At 40.4% G+C, this 21,378-nt stretch overlaps 1 protein-coding gene across 5 annotated transcripts in view; it reads right to left on the bottom strand.

Moving 5' to 3' along the window:
• Positions 1-1,855: 1,855 nt before the first annotated feature.
• Positions 1,856-21,378, bottom strand: part of Spast (spastin) — a 51,989-nt gene continuing 32,466 nt past the window's right edge. For 4 of the 5 annotated variants that reach the window (XM_045150123.1, XM_045150125.1, XM_045150124.1 and 1 more), the window contains 9 exons: positions 20,706-20,777; positions 17,316-17,391; positions 17,079-17,170; positions 16,856-16,935; positions 12,034-12,076; positions 9,160-9,239; positions 6,225-6,295; positions 4,489-4,529; positions 1,856-3,354 (listed from right to left, as the gene is read on the bottom strand). In XM_045150123.1, coding sequence (XP_045006058.1) covers positions 3,232-3,354; positions 4,489-4,529; positions 6,225-6,295; positions 9,160-9,239; positions 12,034-12,076; positions 16,856-16,935; positions 17,079-17,170; positions 17,316-17,391; positions 20,706-20,777 — 678 coding nt within the window. In that variant the 3' untranslated portion in view covers positions 1,856-3,231. Of the gene's footprint in view, positions 3,355-4,488; positions 4,530-5,615; positions 5,675-6,224; positions 6,296-9,159; positions 9,240-12,033; positions 12,077-16,855; positions 16,936-17,078; positions 17,171-17,315; positions 17,392-20,705; positions 20,778-21,378 lie in introns of those variants that run through there. The other variant, XM_045150127.1, reaches the window with a different exon arrangement.

Genomic DNA, 21,378 nt, shown 5'->3' with positions numbered 1-21,378 from the left:
TAAAATGGGAGCCGGCGTGGTGGCGCACACCTTTAATCCCAGCACTTGAGAGGTAGAGGTAGGAGGATCACTGTGAGTTTGAGGTCACCTTGAGACTACATAGTGAATTCCAGGTCAGCCTGAGTGAGAGTGAGAGACTACCTTGAAAATACAAAAATAAATAAAAGTAAAATGGGCTGCAGAGATGGCTTAGTGGTTAATGCATTTTAAAGACCCAGGTTTGATTCCCCAGTACCCATGTGTAGCCAGATGCACAAGGAGGTGCATGCATCTGGAGTTCATTTGCAGTAGCTAGAGGCCCTGATGTGCCCATTCTCTCTTCCTCTCTCTCAAATAATAAAATAACATAGGAATAAAAAGCCCTTAAAAAAGAAAAAGATGGGCTAGAGAGATGGCTTAGTGGTTAAGCGCTTGCCTTTGAAGCCTAAGAATCCCAGTTCGAGGCTCAATTCCCCAGTACCCATGTAAGCCAGATATACAAGGTGGCTCATGCATCTGGAGTTTGTTTGCAGTGGCTGGAGGCTCTGGTGTGCCCATTCTCTTTCTCTCAAATAAATACGTAAGTATTTTATTTGTTTTTACCAAAAAAAAAAAGAAAAAGAAAAAGAAAAGAAAAGAAAAAACGCAGGATATGGTGGCACATACCATTAATCCCAGCCCTCATGAGGCAAAGGTAGGAGGACCACTGTGAGTTAGAGGCTACCATGAGACTACACAGTAATTCTACGTCAGCCTGGGGTAGAGAGAGATACTACCTTGAAAAACATAACAAGAACAACAAAAAGACAACAAAGCCAATCCCTGGCCATCTATTATGTCATTGTTCTATTTTCATGGCTCTACTATTAAAAAAACAAACAAACAAACAAAAAAAAAAACCACTTAAAACTAGGTCAAAGTAAGTCACAGGAAAAGTTCCTTAAGCACTAGCTGAATATAGTTCTTAATCAGCAAAGAAAATTCTATACACCGATAAATATTCACATAGTAATGCAACTTTGAATAAATATAACTGATCTTCCAACTTTTGAAGTCTTTGCTCTTTTTAAATGATTATGCTAATCTTGATAATTTTTAAGGTTACATTTTAGAAGCAGAACTTAAGCCAAATAGTCCCTTAATATGATAAGCAGATATGTAAGTACTAATAAACTTTTTTTTGTTTTTTTCAAGGTAGGGTCTCACTCTAATCTAGGCTAACCTGGAATTCACTCTGTATTCTCAGGGTGGCCTTGAACTCACGGCAATCCTCCTACTTCTGCCTCCTGAGTGCTGGGATTAAAGGTGTGTGCCACTACACGTGGCTTAAAGTTAACTCTTTTATAAATACAAACAAAATGTGATTTTATACACTTCACTGTAAGCTTTAATTTGGGGCTGTCCCAGTTCTTAACATGTATGTACTTCACTCAGTCTCTCACTACCAGCAATTTATAATTTGACCCTTTAACGTAAGACCTCAAAAATGATTCTACCCAGAAGCTAAAATACACATAGCTTTGAGTTCATTTTATTTTCACCTATTTATTTTCAACTTGTCTTTTTTTTGGGGGGGGGGGGGTTTCAAGGTAGGGTCACACTCTAGCCCAGATTGACCTGGAGACAATGTAGTACTTTCAGGGTGGCCTTGAATTCATGGTGATCCTCCTACCTCCATCTTCCAAGTGCGTTGATTGAAGGTATGCATGGCCACACCTACCTAGTTCAGCTGTCATTTGTATCATCCAGGGAATCATGATTAGGAAAGACATAATCCAAGTCATGGCTACAAGCAGCAGATTTTCTTTAGAAATCATATCCTGTATGTTTAAGATAAATCTTTAACCAACAATGAGTGAAACTGAGGATGTATGTCATTATAAAGTTCTTACCTGGGGGAAGGCAAGTTGTTTTTTTTTTTAGTATATTCTTCCAAACAACTTTCCTAAATGAAAAGTCTGTGTCACTACCACAAAATTATTCTTTCTATCTAGGACATTTTATGTAGCATCATTTAAGCACCAAAGAAAACTTCTGTAAACAAACTTTTAACCAGTGGATGAGGGGCAAATACCAATTTGCCTTTATTACAATATTTAAAAGGCTGTAATATTAGCCTCTACTTCCTACAATGCACTTTTATAATAAAAGTCCAGGCATATTTATACAAACAACAAACAAAATTACTGTACATTTTATGGAAAGCAAAGGTACATCAACAGACTAGTGCTTTTTTGTTAATAAAGTGAGCACGAGAAACCTATAAAATTTATGCAGTATATAAAAATTTGGTATTTTAAGTTTCACTGAAGGGATCATGATTACTAATAAAAGATGGTAGTGCCACTGGCTGTATTTCCCCTGTAAACAGTAAGAAAGTAAAAAGGAATAAATTAGAAACATCTCCTAGCATTTCTCTTTTTCCACACTAGGGCTCCATTTATAGCAGTTATAACTGGCTCTTTCAAATATTACAGTAACTAACAGAAAAAGAAAAAAAAATTCCATTTGGAACAAGTTAACAGTCTACGATTGATTTTTGACATATTGGAAAAAAATACTTCAGGTCACATGAGGACGGATATACACGTTATATGACAGAGTAACTCAAATATTCAAGCTCTCTCTGACCACACTTATGTTGCTATTATATTGCTTTCTAAATTGTTCAGTAGCAAGGTAAGACAACAGAAAAGTAAAGAGTGAAGAGTCTGTATCTGAAAAACAGAAAGCCTCAAAATAGCTTTTTCCTATTGCTGTTAGGAAAAAATTTCATTTGGCACGCTAGGTTTGGAAAAAAGAGAAAACAGAAAAAGAAAGAAGTAGTATTCCAATCACAAGTCATAAGACAACAATAGGAAAAGAAAAATTACTGTAAGAAAAAAAACTACAAGACACACAACAAAAGGCTCGTTTGTGTCATCTACTATTCACTGTTTCTGGAGCAGTCTCATCTCCAATACAGTATACATATTATCATTTACAGTCTATCAGTAAACAGACCAGAACCAGTTTTCGTTGTGCTAACTTACAGTGCCCACTACGAGAACCATGACCATCAAGGCAAAAAGGCCTTAACAATTCTATTCACATTTCATGTTTTATTTGTCTGTCTTCTTGTTCATCTTCAAGTTTGGTGCACAAAAAATGTAAAACTCTAAAAAGTCCTGTAAACTTAGGTTGAGTTTCTGAAGATCATGTTTTAAATTTTAAATTTTTAATTTTTTTGTTCAGCAAAACGTTCTGCTAACTTCATACAGTGGTGTCTCCAAAGTCCTTGTTCCAGCGTATGTATGCTTCTAAGGTTTGAGGACTCACACTGCGTTTTATCTTTTTCAAGGATTCAGTGAAGTCAGACAATCGAATATTTCTCATCTAGATTAAAAAAAAAAATTACATGCAAATGATGAACACATATAATAAATATATAAAATGTTATTAATCATAACATGCACATAGTCTATAAATAATGCTAGCCGGGTATGGTGGCACTCACAGTCAATCCCAGCACTCTGGAGGCAGAGGTAGGAGGACTGCCATGAGTTCAAGGCCACCCTGAGAATACAGAGTGAATTCCAGGTCAGCCTAGACTAGAGTGAGACCCTATCTTGAGACCCCCCCCCCAAAAAAAAATCATACTAATCATTTAAATCTATTTTCTGTATTATACGTTAGGCAAGTCTGCTATGTAAGACATCTCCTCGCTGGGCATGGGGATGCACACCTTTAATCCCAGCACTCAAGAGGCTTAAATACGAGGGCTGCCTTGAGATGAGTTCAAGCCAGCCTAGGCCTACAAAGTAAGTTACAGGTCAGCATGAACTAGAGTGAGACCCTAACTTGAAAACAAACAAAAAAAGACATCTTACCAAACTGCAATGCTAATATATATTGGGGGGTGGGGTTTGAGACAGGGTCTCATTCTACCTCAGGTTGACAAGGGATTCATTCACTCTGAAGCCCAGGCTGGCCTCAAACTATTGCCATCTATCTATCTCAGGTCTCTCAAGTGCTGGAATTATTGCTTGCATTTATTTTCATAAATATCAACATTCTATTTACTTATTTAGGATTTTTCATGGTAGGTCAGGCTGACCTGGAACTCATTCTGTAGCCCTGAACTGGCTTTGGACTCAGTGATCCTCCTACTTCAGTTTCCTGAGCACCGGGTATGCACCACCATGACAGCTTGATATTAACATTTTATTTTTTTATTTTTTGTGTATTGTTTTTCAGGGTCTCGCTATAGTCCAGGCTGACTTGGAATTCACTATGGAGTCTCAGACTGGCCTCAAACTCAAGGTAATACTCCTACCTCTGCCTCCTGAGTTCAAGGCCACCCTGAGAATACCTAGTGACATCCAGGTCAGGCTGAGGTAGAGTGAGAACCCTACCTCAAAGAAAAAACAACCCACACACACAAAAAAAAACCAGCAACAACAAAACAAAACAAATTATTGGTCTTATGCAGGACCGAAAGGAAGATCAGAGAATCACAGAATAGCATACCTCACTGGCAGACATGTTCTTCACCTGTTCTGGTTTTAGTTCTGTAAAATATAAGTCATACACCCAATAAAAGTCATTTTAAAAGTTTAAATTGTTTATAAGAAAGCCAAATATAATAATCTAGTAGTACCTATGTAATACAAATCAATACATTAAAGCAACATAGTAACATCGAAAATACACAAAATTTATAAATGCTTAATAAAAAATATTTTGAGCTGGGAGTGGTGGCGCACACTTTAATCCCAGCACCTCGGGAGGCAGAGGCAGGAGGATCGCCATGAGTTCGAGGCCACCCTGAGACTACACAGTGAATTGCAGGTCATCCTGAGCTAGAGTGAAACCCTACCTCGAAAAACCAAAACCAAACAAGAAAAAAAAAAGTCTTTATACAAATAAATGGAAGTAATTCAATTTATTGCACAATACCCCAAAAGAACAATTTACTAATTTCAAATATAACTTAAAAGATTGCAACTTGATTTTTAGAAAAAGTCTGCTTTAATCACAAACTTTGTATCCTTCAGAATAACTAAAACATTCTAAAAAAAAAAAACTTGCAAGTTCGTACTAGGGATATAGCTCAGTGGTAAATGTAATGTAGCATGCCTGAGGCCTGAAGTTCAACTCCTACTACCGCCAGGAAACAATGAAGCAGACAACAAAACCTTGCCATTCTCCTTAGTGTTTCTTGCTCCTTAGCCACTACCAAGAAGTAAAGCTCTGAGAATCCCATTTGAAAACTGATGGCCCACTTTTATTTTTTAATTTTTATTTACTTATTGGGGGGTGGGAGAGATGGAGAGAATGTATGCACCAGGGTCTCTAGCCACTACAAATGAACTCCAGATACACACGCCACCTTGTGTATCTGGTTTATTGTTGTTGGGGAGTCGAACCTGGGTGCTTTGGCTTTGCAGGCAAGCACTTTAACTGATAAGCCATCCCTCCAGCCCCCACTTTTATTCTTGCCCAAGAATGAACATCTGCATAATTGGTGCTTAGTCTGTTATTGGCCCCACAATTTATTTTTTTCCAGGTAGGGTCTCACTCTGGTCCAGGCTAACCTAGAATTCACTATGTAATCTCATAGTGGACTCAAACTCATGGCAAACCTCCTTACCTCTGTCTCCTGAGTGCTGGGTTTAACAGTGTGTGCCACCACACCTGGCTGGCCCCACAATTTCTGAGAGGGAAAAAGAAAACAGCTTGGGGGCAAAAAAGCCCAGTGCTTGACCCACAGTACTTTAAGTACTTTAAGTTGCAGCTTTGGCAACTCAGATCTCAACAGCTAACCCTATGGAGAACCACTAACTAGAAGTAAGAAAATTACCAATTAGCATTACAGGAACATTCAGGTTGTGTCCTTTCCTTTCCGCTTGCTGGGATCCACTGTTAATTAATTAAGGTAAGGACACTTGCTAGAAAAGACAGACTGTAGGGGATGCCCAACTTCCTAGGTAACAGGTTTGGATTGAAATAAATAAAAATAACAAAATTTTTTTCAAAAAAAGAGAACAAAGCCCAAAAGTCCAAAATATTTACTGATCTCTCCCAGAAAATATTTGCTAATCTCTATTCCAAAATCTACTTTGTACCAAGTTTTACACTGATAAATGTTTCCTGTTTTCCTAGTGATGGAAAAAAAAATGGATTTTTTGGTACAGACTACTTAACTACTTAACTTCTAAATGGTACTACACACAGCTCTAATGCTTCAAGGTTTTTACACTCACCTCGGATAGGACCCAGTGCTGCATCTTTTGCCAAAGCTGTTAGATCACTTCCTGAGTATCCATCGGTCATTCTGAAAAGTGGATGGGGAAAAAAAAAACAAAAAACTTATCTTTATTTGTACAGAGTGAAATGTTACCTTAATCCCATCCTTCAGGACCAGAGGCAGGAGGACCACAAGTTTGAAGCCAGCTTAGGCTATACAGTGAGACAAATAAGAAGGTCCAAGCATGGGGTGGTGGCCCATGTCTTTAATCCCAGCACTCAGGAGGCAGAGGTAGGAGGATCACCATGAGTTCGAGGCCATCCTATAACTATACAGTGAATTCCAGGTCAGTCTGGGCTACAGTGAGACCCCCCCACCTCAAAAACCCAAAGAATAAAAAATAAGAAAAGGCCAAAACCAGAACACACATACACACACAACTTATGTAACTAGAAGTCATAAATGGGGTTTAGGCACTGCTCGATTGGTAGAGTGATAACATATGCCTCTAATCCCAGCGCTTGGGAGACAGAAACTGGAGAGTCAGGAATTCAAGGTCACCATCACATACATAGAGAGTCTGAAGTCAGCATGGGCTACATGAGACCCTGTGTTTAAAAGAAAGTGGCCAAATAAATAAATAAAATATATTTAAAAAATCTGTTTGGGCTGGAGAGATGGCTTAGCAGTTAAGCTATTTGCCTGCAAAGCCAAAGGATCCAGGTTCAATTCTTCAGGACCTAGGTAAGCCAGATGCACAAGGGGGTGCCTAGAATTCGTTTGCAGTGGCTGGAGGCCCTGGTGTGCCCATTCGCTCTCTCCCCCTCTCTTTCTCTCAAATAAATAAATAAAATATATTAAAAGAAAGGGGCCTAGTTTGCCTTTAGAAAAAAGCTAATAGTTAAGTGATTTGAAGGACACAGAATGGCCCATTTACTAAAAGAAAAACAATCTAATTTTTGACTCCTTATAATGTCTCAAACGTTTAGAATTAGAACCATTTCTTTGGATTAGCACCACCTGGAAAAGTCACATCTCCCAGCCATTAAGTGACCAACTGACATGTGACCACCAACTGACTTCTCTGGTAGGTCAATCTGCCTCTTTTCTGACTGAGTACTTTCTTGGTGGAATGAGGGCCATGAAAGTAGGCTGTGCTGGCTGGCCAGGGAGCCCCAGGGATCTGCCTGACTCGGCCTTCTAGCACTACCACTACCAATCTGTGCTACTGTGCCCAGCTTTTCTCACATGGGTTCTGGAGATGGAACCCAGGTCCTCAGGTTTACTACACTTTACTGACTGATCCCTTCCCCCAGGTCCTTTGTTTAGTCAGCCTTACAAGAAGACCCCATTTATTCTTCATGGTTCCTATTAATAATTTTCAACCCCTCACCTTGTTTCTTTGATATGAAGGGTTTTCATTTTTTTTTTTTTTTTAGGTAGGGTCTTGCTCTAGTCCAGGCTAACTTAGAATTCACCATGTAGTCTCAGGGTGGACTCAAACTCACTACAATTCTCCTATCTCTCCCTCCCAAATGCTGGGCTTATAGGTATGTGCCACCATGCCCAGCTTGGTAAGAAGACTTTGATGGAGTCAGAGCTGAACGCAATCTCTGGTCCTCACTTTAAATTCCCACTGTAATAGTTGCCGTAACAAGATACGTGGTCTGATTATTCTTTTATTTTTTGAGACAGGGTCTTGCTATACAAGGCTAAGGCTGGCCTTCAATTCATGATCCTTTTGCCTCTGCTTCCTGATTAGACATGTGCATGTGCACCCCAGCATCTCTTGCCACAGCAAACAAATGCCTGCACAGCTTTATGTGGGTGGCTGGGGGACTGAAACTGGGACAGGAGACTTTGTTAGCAAGTGCCTTCAACCTCCTGGGCCATCTCCCAGCCCTGCCTTACTGTCTTTCAGAAGCGTCCAAGGACTAGGGAGATGACTCCGCAGTTAAATGTGCTTATTTACACTGCAGGCCTGGGCTCCATCCATCAGCAAACACATAAGGCTGGGCGACAAGGGGTACATTTTCTGAGGGGCAAGAGATCCTAAAGCCCCCACCCAATCACACACAAATAAATTAACTGACAAAGAATTTAAAGAATAAAGTAAAAGGGAAGTTTTCAGGAAGCCTGGTGTGGTGGCTTACACCTGAAACCCTAGTACTTAGAAAGCTAAAGTAGGATGATCACTAAGGGTTTGAGGCTAGTCTAGGCTAGTGAGAACCCCCTCCCCCAAAACAACCCCAAGATTTTTAGATATAAAAGTTTGAAGATTCTATAGAGTTGGAGAGAGCACTCATTAGCTAGCGGCACTTATTTATAAAGCCTGACACACAAGTTCAATATTATTTAAAAATTTTCTAGCCTGGCATGGTGGCATATGCCTTTAATCCCAATGCTCAGTAGGCAGAGGTAGGAGGATCACCATGAGTTTGAGGCCACTCTGAGACTCCATAGTGAATCCCAGGTCAGCCTGGGCTGGAGTGAGACCCTACCCCGAAAACAAAAAAGAAAAAAAATTTCACAACTGGGCGTGGTGGCGCACAACTTTAATCCCAGTACTTGGGAAGCAGAGGTAAGACTATCACCATGAGTTCGAGGCCACCCTGAGACTACATAGTGCCAGGTCAATCGCTTCTCGGCCCTTTTGGCTAAGATCAAGTGTACATAGTGCCAGGTCAGCCTGGACTAGAGTGAAACCCTAAGCTTTATAGCATCATAATTCGATGCTTAGGTCAAGTTTATTAGAAGACACAAAAGTGAACTTAGATCCATGTATACAGGAAGAAGAATAAGAGAAAAAGTAAAGGATAAAACAAATGCTTTGATAAGTGAATTCTTCATTTCAAGTGTATTTAAGTCATACAGAGAATGCTATTGTTTAAACACATATGTTAACAAACAAATACATAAAAGCATGACATAGATAAACCAAATCAAATTACCTAGCAAGCTGTGCAAGTTCTTTTTGTGTCAATGGGCTTCCTTGTTTACATAACAGATTTTTAAGTAAAAGGAGTCTTGTCTGAAAAGAGATATTGAAGAATTATCAGTAAAGCCTAAATTTCCTCAGAATTATCAAAACTAGTCATTGTTATTGATGACGCTAAGAAATACTTTTAGAAACTATTCAGGAATCAGGTTCAAACACTATCACTGTGGGCCTCATTCCTATCAGTGGAGTGAAGGCCACCTCTGAATAGGATGGTCTGTCAGAATTGTAGACAATGCAAATAAAGCAAAGGAAGTAGCTGCTGTTACTACAAAGAATAACACTCTGAGTTAAGCAGTCATGATTTTAGAAGAAAAACACCAGGCTGGAGAGATGGTGGTTAATGTGCTTGCTTGCAGGGCCTAATGACCTAGGTTCAAGTCCTCAGTGCCCACATAAAGGCAGACGCACTAAGTGGTGCATGTATCTGAAGTGTGTAGTGGCTACAGGGTTTGGAGTACCCATTCATATTCTCTCTCTCTCTTTCCTCTTGCAATTAAGTATTAAAAAAAAAACTTAAAAAAATAGTAAATAGCTGGGTGTGGTGATGCACGCCCTTAATTCTAGCACTTGGGATGCAGAGGTAGTAGGATCACCGTGAGTTTGAGGCCACCCTGAGACGACATAGTGAATTCCAGGTCAGTCTGAGCTTCAGTGAAACCAAAAAAGGGCTGGAGAGATGGCTTGGCGGTTAAGCACTTGCCTGTGAAGCCTAAGGAACCCAGTTCAAGGCTTGATTCCCCAGGACCCATGTTAGCCAGATGCACAAGGGGGCGCACACATCTGGAGTTCATTTGCAGTGGCTGGAGGCCCTGGTGCATCCATTCTCTCTATCTGGCTCGTCCTCTCTCTGTTGCTCTCAAATAAATAAATAAAATTTTTAAGTACTGTATAGTATAGATTTAAATAGCAAGAATTTTACCCATTTTAAGTATGTAACTTTTAATAAGTCATGTAAACATTAACTAATAAAGTTTTAGAATATCTATTACCCTGTAAGCCAAAATAAATCCTTTTGTCCCCCCCCCCAAAAAAATAACTATTACCCTAAAAGTTCACTCATGCCTATAGTAATATTTATTTTTTTTTTTTCCAAGTTAGAGTCTCACTCTATCCCAGGCTGACCTGGAATTCACTATGTAGTCTCAGGCTGGCCTCAAACTCATAGTGATTCCTCTGCCTCCTGAGTGCTAGGATTAAGGCATGTTCTACTATGCCCAGCCAAGTTTTACAATCAATAAAATTATTTTCATAATCTCCAATCTGATCTGTGATGTTTCTATACATCTATCTTTTGTGGATGATTCATATAAATAAAATCATGTGTAATTAGTTTGCACGTGGCTCTTTTCACTTGGTATGTTTCTGAGTTTCATTCATATTGCTGAATGTATTATGTATTACAGATTGTTTTTCCTTCTACAGTGCCCTACATATACCAAACAATCTACCATAGCCACATCCCTAGCTATTTAACATCCTTTATTGTTAATCAGTAATGAAGTTGAAACATTTTCTTTGGCAGGTTTTGGCTATTACTAATATGACTGCTCTAAAGAATCTTGTAAATGTAACTGCCCAGTAAGCACTTCTCTTAACGTTCATACCTATGTATTAATGCTACTCTCACTTTTGGTAGAGCACCTTCTCTTTTCAGATGGCAGTGACCTTGGGATGACTCAGAAGGCATTATGGTGCTGAGAAGAAGTGACAGGAGCGCTCAGCACTGCAATATCTCTATCACACCTTCCATGGCTCAGGATCCATTGCGGAAGAGGTGGTAGAAAGAATGTAAGAACCAAAAGAAGGGTAGGACTCCTTAGAAGGTGCTTCCCCCAGACACAAAATGGCCTGGATATCCATGACATCACAGTGCCTGATACTATCTACACAAGACCACCATAAGAAGAGGAAAAGATGATGACATCAAATAAAAGAGAGACCGATTGAGAGGAGGAGGGGATATGAGTTTCAAAATGGAGTTTCAAAGGGGAAAGTGGGAGAAGGGAGGGCATTACCATGGGATATTGTTTACTTTTATTTTTTTTTCAAGGTAGGGTCTCACTCTGGTCCAGGTTGACCTGGAATTTACTATGTAGTCTCAGGGTGGCCTCAAACTCATGGTGATCCTCCTACCTCTGCCTCCCAAGTGCTGGTATCGAAGGCGTACACCACCATGCTCGGCAGGATATTGTTACAATCATGGAAGTTAATAAAAAAAATTAATAAAAGACTCTTTTAAATGTGTGTACATATTTCTATTTCTCATAGTAAATGTTTAGGGATGGAATATCTGGACCTTTTGGATTTTTGTTTGTTTGGATTTTGAGGTAGGGTCTCACTCTAGTGCAGGCTGACCTGGAATTCACTATGTAGTCTCAGGTAGTCTTGAACTTACAGTGATCCTCCTACTTCTGCTTCCTGAGTGCTCCACACTCAACTCTCATTATCTTTATTAAGAAAGGGCTAACTTGTTTAAAAATGGATGCAGCATAAATGAAATACACAATATTGTCAAGACAGACACTTCTTGTTTCTGCTTAAAAATAAAAATCGAGGGCTAGAGAGATGGCTTAGCGGTTAAGCGCTTGCCTGTGAAGCCTATGGACCCCGGTTCGAGGCTCGGTTCCCCAGATCCCATGTTAGCCAGATGCACAAGGGGGCGCACGCGCCTGGAGTTCATTTGCAGAGGCTGGAAGCCCTGGCGCGCCCATTCTCTCTCTCTCCCTCTATCTGTCTTTCTCTCTGTGTCTGTCGCTCTCAAATAAATAAATAAATAATTTTAAAAATTAAATAAATAAATAAATGAATGAATATCGATACATACCTCCTCATTGGGTAAAGAGACATATACCCGTTTAATGAAACGCCTAAGGAGAAAAAGAATCATGTAAGTTTAGGAATATCAGTTTAAATTTATGACAGCTCAAATAATAATTGACATTACCAAGGTTTTAAGTATAAGACATTTTCAGTTACTTTTTCTTTTTTATTTGTAAGCAGAGACAGAGAAAATGAGGGAGGGAGGGAATGGACACACTAGGGCCTCCTGCCACTGCAAATGAACTCCAGACACATATACCACTTTATGCATCTGGGTTCATATAGGTACTAAGGAATCAAACCCATGTTTTCAGGCTTTGCAAGCAAGCATCCTTAACTGCTGAGTCATATATATAACCCACATTCCCCCACTCTTTTGAGAAAGACTCTCACCAAATTGCCCAGTACAGCCTAGAGCTTACTTTGTGGTCCAAGCAAGCATTAAACTTGTGATCCTCTTGCTTCACCTTCCAAGTAGCTGGAATCATAGGCTTGTACCACCAGATCCAGCTATTTAGTAGCTCCCTAGTTAATGCTTACAAATCTTTAATAAATGGCCAATAACTTACATATGTATACTTTTTTAAAAATTTAATTTTTATTAACATTTTCCATGATTATAAAAAAAAAATCCCATGGTAATACCCTCCCCCTCCCCAGTTTCCCCTTTGACATTCCATTCTCCATCATATTACCTCCCCATCTCAATCATTGTACTTCCATATATACAATACCAACCTATTAAGTACCCTCCTCCCTTCCTTTCTCTTCCCTTTATATCTCCTTTTTAACTTACTGGCCTCTGCTACTAAGTATTTTCCTTCTCACGCAGAACATATGTATACTTTTGTTTTGTTTCCCCAAGGTAGGCTTTCAATATAGCCCAGGCTGACCTGAAATTCACTATGTAATCTCAGGGTGGCTTCGAACTCATGGTGACACGATCCTCCTACCTCTGCCTCCCAACATATGTATACTTTTTAATAGCATTAACACAAAAACAATATCTGATACACTAAAGAGAATAAACCGTCTACTAGCTTCTTGAACTGAAAACAACTAAAAAAGAAAGAACAGAAATGTGAACCTCACTGTCATTAATCTAGGTGTCATTTATACAACAAAAGTGTATGAACTAGCCACACACCTTTAATCTCAGTATGTAGGACGATCACTGTGAATTCAAGGCCAGCCTGGCCTACAGAGAGTTCCAGGTCAGTCTGGTCTAGAGTGAAACCCTACCTCAAAAAATTAAATAAAATAAATAGTAATAACTGCTAGCTATGGTGATAAAAATTACACTGAGAAAGGAAGTCACACACTGAAGGCAACAATACCACTCCCTACTTATAAGGGGGCTTTAGTAGACCAAAGAAACCCCAACTGATAGCAAAGGAATAGCAAGGCAGGCAAGGTGTACACATCACCTTTGTAAGATGGTGCAAATCAGGCTACATAGCTGAGGATAACTTAATTCCTGAGCTTTCTGTCTCAGCCTAGCTCAATTTTAGTTTGTTTTGAGGCAGGACCTCTCACTCTTGCCCAAGGTACTTCACTATGGAACTTACTGTGCAACCGAGGCTGGACTCAAAGTCATGCCAATCCTCCTACTAATCTACCTTCTAAGTGCTGGGATCATAGGCGTGAACCACCATGCTCAGTGTCCCTTATTCACAGTTACACTCCGTTATCACGTGGAGTTTCACTGTGTGACTGCCTGTTATTTTAGGGTATACGTGAAATACCCACTCAGGCTAACTTGTTAGCACCATCCCAGCAATGTCCTTCCAAAATTACATTTTCCAAGCAAAACTGAAAGCTGAACATGGTAGCTCACGCATGGAACTTCAGCCCTTGGGATGCTGATGCAAGAAGACTACCATGAATTTGACAACACCTGGGACACGGAATGAGACCCTGTCTCAAAATACCAGAGAAGAAATCACAAGACAAAAACTAGTAGAAAAGATTTAAAACCCAAAATAAAGAAGATACAGGCTGAAGACATGGCTTAGAAGTTAAGGCATTTGCCGGCAAAGCCTAAGGATCTAGGTTCAAATCCCCAGAACTCATGTTAGCCAGATTCACAATGTGGCACAAGCATTTGGAGTTCATTTGCAGTGTCCAGGGGCCCTGGCATGCCCATTCTCATTTTCTTTCTAATAAATAAATGAATATTTTAATAAAGGCTGGGTATGGGCTGGAGAGATGGCTTAGTAGTTAAGGTGCTTGCCTGCAAAGCCAAAGGCCCAAGGTTCAATTCTCCCAGGACCCACGTAAGCCAGATGCACAAGATGGCACCTGTGTCTGGAAGAAATGACAGGAGTGCTTAGCGCTGCAATATCTCTATCACACCTTCCATGGCTCAGAGTCCATTGCGGAAGAGGTGGTGGAAAGAATGTAAGAGTCAAAGGAAGGATAGGACTCCTTACAACGTGCTCCCCGCAGACACAAAATGGTCTGTATATCCATGACCTCACAGTGCCTGACAAAAACTACACAAGACCATCATAAGAGGAGGAAAAGCTCATGACATCAAAATAAAAGAGAGAGAGACTGAGAAGGGGAGGAAATATGATGGAGAATGGAGTTTAAAGGGGAAAGTGGGGGGAAGGAGGGCATTACCATGGGATATATTGTTTACAATCATGGAAGTTGTTAATTAAAAAAAAAAACAAACATATTTTGTTTTTGGGCTGGAGAGATGGCTTAGCAGTTAAGCGCTTGCCTGTGAAGCCTAAGGACCCTGGTTTGAGGCTCAATTCCCCAGGACCCACATTAGCCAGCCACATGCACAAGGGGGTGCATGCGTCTGGAATTCATTTGCAGTGGCTGGAAGCCCTGGTGCGCCCATTCTCCCTCTCACTCTCTGCCTCTCTCCCTCTCTCTCTCTCTGCCACTCTCAAATAAATAAAAATAAACAAAAAAAATTTGAAAAGAAAAAAAAAAATGGTAAGACACTGGGCGTAGTGGCACACACCTTTAATCCCAGCACAAGGGAGGCAGAGGTAGGAAGATGGCCATGAATTCTCGGCCAGCCTGAGCTACAGCAAGACCCTACCTCACAAAATGAAGTTATGAAATTTGCAGGAAAATGGATGGATCTGGCCACAAATAATCAAAATCTAAGAGGTTATAAGTAAGTCATAGAGAAACCTGCTTTTTTGGACAATGGAACACTTAGGAGCCATAGATTATTACTAGAAAATTTTCAGTGCGAGACATGGGATACCTTACAATGAGTTGTTGGCCAGGTAGGTCCCTGATGCCCCCAAAACATTACAGGCCATTACCGAGGCCCTTAGTTTCCCACCAGGAATAGATGGTAAGATCCTATTGCTAAAGACTCCACACACTTGGGCTGCAAGGTCACTGAGAAATCCTGCTGGAGCTGAGCTGAAAACCTCCTTCATGTAGACCAGCTGACAGAAAGCTGGAAAAAGCCATGCTGCATGCAGTTCAATGACAGAGAGAAATCACTAGTGAAAGGTACCCAACAGTGGACACCGCAAGCCTTAAATTTGGCCATCCAGGCCAAATGAACCAACGGATGCAATAGTGGCATGTCTGTTATAGGTGAAGCCAACCACCCTCTAATTTGACTGGAGGCCCGCTCCATAGGAGGGAATACATCCCTGATACTAAAAACCTACAACAGGGGTAGTCATGAGCCCTAGGGGTGTAACATCTGCTGCTGTCTGGCTAAATGTATATACTATGCTCAACAAACTGCCAGTAAGCACTTCTCTTAATGTTCATACCCATATATGAATGCTACTCTCACTTTTGGGCAGAGAAGCTTCTCTTTTCAGATGGCAGTGACCTTGGGATGACTCAGAAGGCACCATGATGCTGAGAAGAAGTGACAGAAGAGTGCTCAGCACTGAAATATCTCTATCACACCTTCCAAGGCTCAGGGTCCATCATGCAAGAGATGGCTGAAAGAATGTAACAGCCAAAGGAAGGGTAGGACTCCTTACAATGTGCTCCTCCAGACACAAAATGGACTAGATATCCATGACCTCACAGTGCCTGACACTACCTACACAAGACCATCATAAGAGGAGGAAGAGATGATGACACCAAAATAAAAGAGAGACCGATTGAGAAGGGGGGGAGGGAATTACTATGGGATATTGCTTACAATCATGTAAGTTGTCAATAAAAATAAAAAATAAAATAAAGAAAAACAAGGTAAGAATCAATTTTAGAGTTTAAAAAAGGAAATTTAATGCAAACCCCAAGAAGCAATTGCCCAAATCTATGAAGTAAAGACTAGTTTTATATCACCATAGGCCCCTTTTAGTTACGTGGTAGCAATGAGCCAGGTACATGATATGGAGAAAATCATTTAGTCTTGTTTTTAATTTGCTCAGACATCCAAAGAAGATTTTTTTGATTTTATTCATTTCTTTATTTGAGAGAGAAATAGGCAGGCAGAGAGAGAGAATGAGTGCACCAGGGCATCTAGCCAATGCAAACCAACTCCATACACATGCTTCCCCTTGAGCATCTGGAGTTCATTTACAGTGGCTGGGGGCCCTGGTGTGCCCATTCTCTCTCTCGGTCACTCTCAAATAAATAAACAAAAATAAAAGAAAAAACACGCCAGGCATGGTGGCTCACGCCTTTAATCCCAGCACTTGGGAGCCAGAGGTAGGAGGATTGCCTTGAGTTCAAGGCCACCCTGAGACTACAGAGTGAATTCCAGGTCAGCCTGAGCTAGAGTGAGACCCTACCTCGAAAGACAACAACAACAACAACAAATATATATATATATATATATATATATATATATATATATATATATAAATAAAACTTCCTACCTGAGGACAGCCTCGTCCAGCTCTTGTGGCCTGTTAGTTGCGCCCATCACAAGTACTCTGTCATCTCCAGCAGATTGTACCTATAAGACACAGTGTTTTCTTCAATATTTTAGATAAGAGTAGTAATAAGAAACAATAAATATGTTTATTTCTAATTTGAGACATTTAACAGAAAAATAAACAAACTAAATGCTATCACATGAAAAAAAATATGACTACTTACACCATCAAATTCTATTAGAAATTCAGTTTTTAAGCGTCTACTAGCATCATGCTCCCCTTCTCTTCTTTCACACAAAAGACTATCAACTTCATCTGGAGAAAATACAAGAATAAGATTTTAATGAAAGGCCAATTGCTATGAATCATCCATAAAGAAATTTAGTTTGCTCCTTATGAATACAGTGGGTTCTGCTCAATAGGGCATCTTTAATTTCGCTCTTCTTTAAAACTGTCTTACCTATAAAAATTATGGAAGGTTGAAGTTCTCGAGCCACAGCAAAAAGAGCTCTTACCAATTTCTCTCCTTCTCCCACCTAGAATGAGGTATTAATGTATTACTGTACACATAAAATGAAAACTTATTCCAAATAATTAAAATTTTATCATTAAAATCTTAAGATTCATGGTTTCATGACAGATTACTCTTGTAAAACCTAGGAATTTAATTTCTCTGCCTTGCAACAACCTAAAAAGGATGAAGTATTAGGGAAAATGGTATGTGTTACTAAACTGCATAAGGGGCTAGAGAAATGGCTTACCAGTTAGGTCACTTGCCTGCAAAGCATAAGGACCCAAGTTCTTTTCCCCAGCATCCATGTAAGCCAGATGTATACATGGTGAGGCATATATCTAGAGTTTGTTTGCAGGGGCTAGATAGAGGCCCTAGTGTGCCCTTTTTCTCTCTCTCTGCCTCTTTCTCAAATAAATAAAAATAAAATATTTAAAAAAATTTTTTTTTTTTTGGGCTGGAGAGATGGCTTAGCTTAACCACTAAGGGTTAAGGTATCTGGCAGCAAAGCCAAAGGATCTCGGTTCGATTCCCCAGGACCCACGTAGAGCCAGATGCACAAGGTGGCACGTTTATCTGGAGTTTGTTTGCAATGGCTGGAGGACCTGGCGCACCCATTCTTTCTCTTTCTCAAATAAATAAATAAAAATTTGGGACTGGAGGGATGGCTTAGCATTTGCCTACAAAGCCAAAGAACCCTGGTTAGATGTCCCCAGGACCCACGAAGCCAGATGCACAAGGTGGTGCTTGTGTCTGGAGTTCATTTGCAGTGACTGGAGGCCCTGGCATACCCATTCAGTCTCTCTTTCTCTGACTTGAATAAATTAAAAAATAATAAAATAAATAAATAAATGAAAATTAAAAAGGGGGGGTGGAGAAATGGCTTAGGAATTAAGGTGTTTGGCTACAAAGCCAAAGGACCTATATTCCATTCCCTAGGACCCACATAAGCCAGATGCACAAGAGCAAGCATCTTGAGTTCATTTGCTAAAGACCCTAGTGCACCCATTCTCTCTCTCAAAAAGTAAAGAAAAAAGAGAAAATTAAAAATAAACAAAAATAGGGCTGGGCATGTTGGTGTACCCCTTTAATCCCAGAACTCGGGAGGCAGGGGTAGGAAAATTGGTGTGCTGTGAGTTCAAGGCTACCCTGAGACTACATAGTGCATTCCAGGTCAGCCTGGGCTAAAGCAAGACAGACCCTACCTTGAAAAACCAAAAATAAATGAAGCCTAAGGACTCATGTTCGAATCTCCAGATCCCATGTTAGCCAGATGCACAAAGGTGAGGCAAGAGCAAGGTCACACATGCCCACTAGGTGGCACAAGCATCTGGAGTTTGATTTCAGTGGCTGAGGCCCTGGCACGCCAATTCTCTAAGGTAATTTATTTCTATTTATTTGACAGAGGGAGGGAGGGAGGGAGTGTGTGCCAGGGCCTCCAGCCACTGCAAACAATCTTCCAAAGCATGTGCCCCCTTGTACATCTGGCTAACGTGGGTCCTGGGTAATCGAATATGGGTCCTTTGGCTTTTCAGGCAAGTGCCTTAACCGCTAAGCCATCCCTTCAGCCCTCTAAAATAAATTTTTTAAAAATTAAAAAAAAGGGGCTGGAGAGATGGCTTAGCGGTTAATCGCTTGCCTGTGAAGCCTAAGGACCCTGGTTCAAGGCTCGATTCCCCAGGATAAACATTAGCTGGATGCACGCGTCTAGAGTTCGTTTGCAGTGGCTGGAAGCCCTGGCGCGCCCATTCTGTCTCTTTCTCTCTATCTGCCTCTTTCTCTCTCTGTGTCACTCTCAAGTAAATAAAAATGAACAAAAAATTTAAAAAAAAAATTAAAGAAAAAGGCAGGCACAATGATGTATGTTTGCAATCCCAAGGCCAGGGATGTGTCTGAGAGAGGAACATCTCTGGGACTTGGAAGTTAGCTAGTCTAGCATACTTGGCATTCTCTAAGCCAAGGAGAGATGGTGCCTAAGGAACCACACCCAATACTGTCCTCTGGCACTCCACAAGTGTACACACGTGAACACACACACACACACACACACACACACACACACAGGACATCTATACATACAAAATTAGTATTTAAAATATCTACAGATATATAATAACCAAAATAAAAAATGAGCACTTGGAAATTTGTTTTCACAATACCATTTTCAATAAATACAAAAGTACTACTACATGCTCCAGGAGGTCTGTGAATAGCCCTTCAGACATTTCCAGGCACTGACACCTTCAAGACCATTCTATGTACCTCAGTGCCTAAGTGGGTTATGAAGGCTATGAAAATCTACTGTAAAACTCCTCTTGTGGCATTTAGTCTTTTGTGAAAAATTTCACTTAAATAAAAGGCACTATCTTACTGAGACTTGTAATCATGAAAACAAATATTCTCTGACCTGAAATGAAACCCACAGGACCGCTTCTTATGGACACCAGCTTTCTAGATAAAGAAGGCCCACCAGTGATACTTTCTAAAGAACAGCTGAGGATATAAAAATGAAGTTAAAATCTATCTCCCAGGACTGGAGAGATGGTTTAGCAGTTAAGGTGCTTGCCATGTAGCCAAAGGACTCAGGTTTGATTCCCGAGATCCCACATAAGCCAGATGCACAAAGCTTATGGTACTTTGTTATGCATTCCTAGCAAACTAGTACACTGTTCAACAACATAATTCTATTTTATTTTTATTTTGGGGGGGAGGGTCTTACTCCAGCCTAGTCTGACTTGGAACTCAGTCTATAGTTCCAGGCTGGCCTCAAACTCACAGTGATCTTCCTATTTCCTGGCCTCCCCAGTGCTGGGATTAAAGGCACCTACACCTGGTGTACAAGCACGTATTCTGCCAAATGTTACCAGCATTTATACTTAAAATAGTAACATTTAGACAGTAACTTAAAATGTGGTACTATCAAGGGGCTGGAGAGAGAGCCCAGTGGTTAAGGTGCTTGCCTGTAAAGCCTAACAACCAAGTAACCACGTAAAGCCAGTTGCTCATCCATCTCGAGTTCATTTGCAGTGGCTGGAGGCCCTGGTGCGCTCATATCCTCTCTCTCTCTCTGCTTGCAAATAAATACTTTTAAAAACATGGTGATGGCTGAGGGGATTCCTTAGCAGTTAAGGCGATTGCCTACAAAGCCAAAGGACCTTGATTTGATTCCCCAGGGCCCACATAAGCCAGATGCATAAAGTGGCACATACATCTGGAGTCCGTTTGCAGTGGCTGGAAGCCCTGGAGCACCCATTCTCATTCTCTCTCACTCTATCTCTTTCCCTCTCTTAAATAAATAAAACAAAACAAAACATGTTTATATCCAGAAAAAGTACTCACATATTTTGAAGTTAAGCTTGCAGCACTTATATTAAAAAAAGTTGCATTTGATTCTGCAGCTACTGCTTTGGCCTATAAAATCAGAGGAAATATATCAGTTCAGTATCTTTATTTGGGGGAAAAAAAAAAAAAAAAGGCAGCTAAATTTGATCAATTTTAAGTACCAGAGCACACTGTTTAAAAATGCAAGGCGTGATACAATCCTAATCTGACAACACTTCCTTTTCCGCTGTAAGGAAAGGTGCCTTGGGCCATACTCGTTTCCACTCTGTTGTGAAACAGAATGGGAGGTGACATTGGAAAAGCTTGCTTCTCAGCTGTAAGGAAAGGCTTATAGGTTGGCAGACTGGGTGCTCTTTTCATGGGCAGGAAAGAAAAGGACTCAGAGAAAGAAAAACAGAAGAGAAAATGTACTCTTTCCCTATTTTCCCACACAGAAGAGTGATCCAATATAGGTATTCAGACCCTGGCAAAAGCTTTTGGTCAAAGTATAATACAAAAATTTCACAATAGTTTTTTTCAACTAGGTTTGTTAGGATTGTAAAAAATTAAGTAGTGCCAGGTGTGGTGGCGCACGCCTTTAATCCCAGCACTCAAGAGGCAGAGGTAGGAGGATTGCCGAGAGTTCAAGACCACCCTGAGGCTACGGTTAATTCAAGGTCGGCCTGGACCA

This window comes from Jaculus jaculus, chromosome 5 (genome assembly GCF_020740685.1).
Source record: "Jaculus jaculus isolate mJacJac1 chromosome 5, mJacJac1.mat.Y.cur, whole genome shotgun sequence".
Classification (NCBI taxonomy): domain Eukaryota; kingdom Metazoa; phylum Chordata; class Mammalia; order Rodentia; family Dipodidae; genus Jaculus; species Jaculus jaculus.
This window is presented reverse-complemented; position numbering and strand designations above follow the sequence as displayed.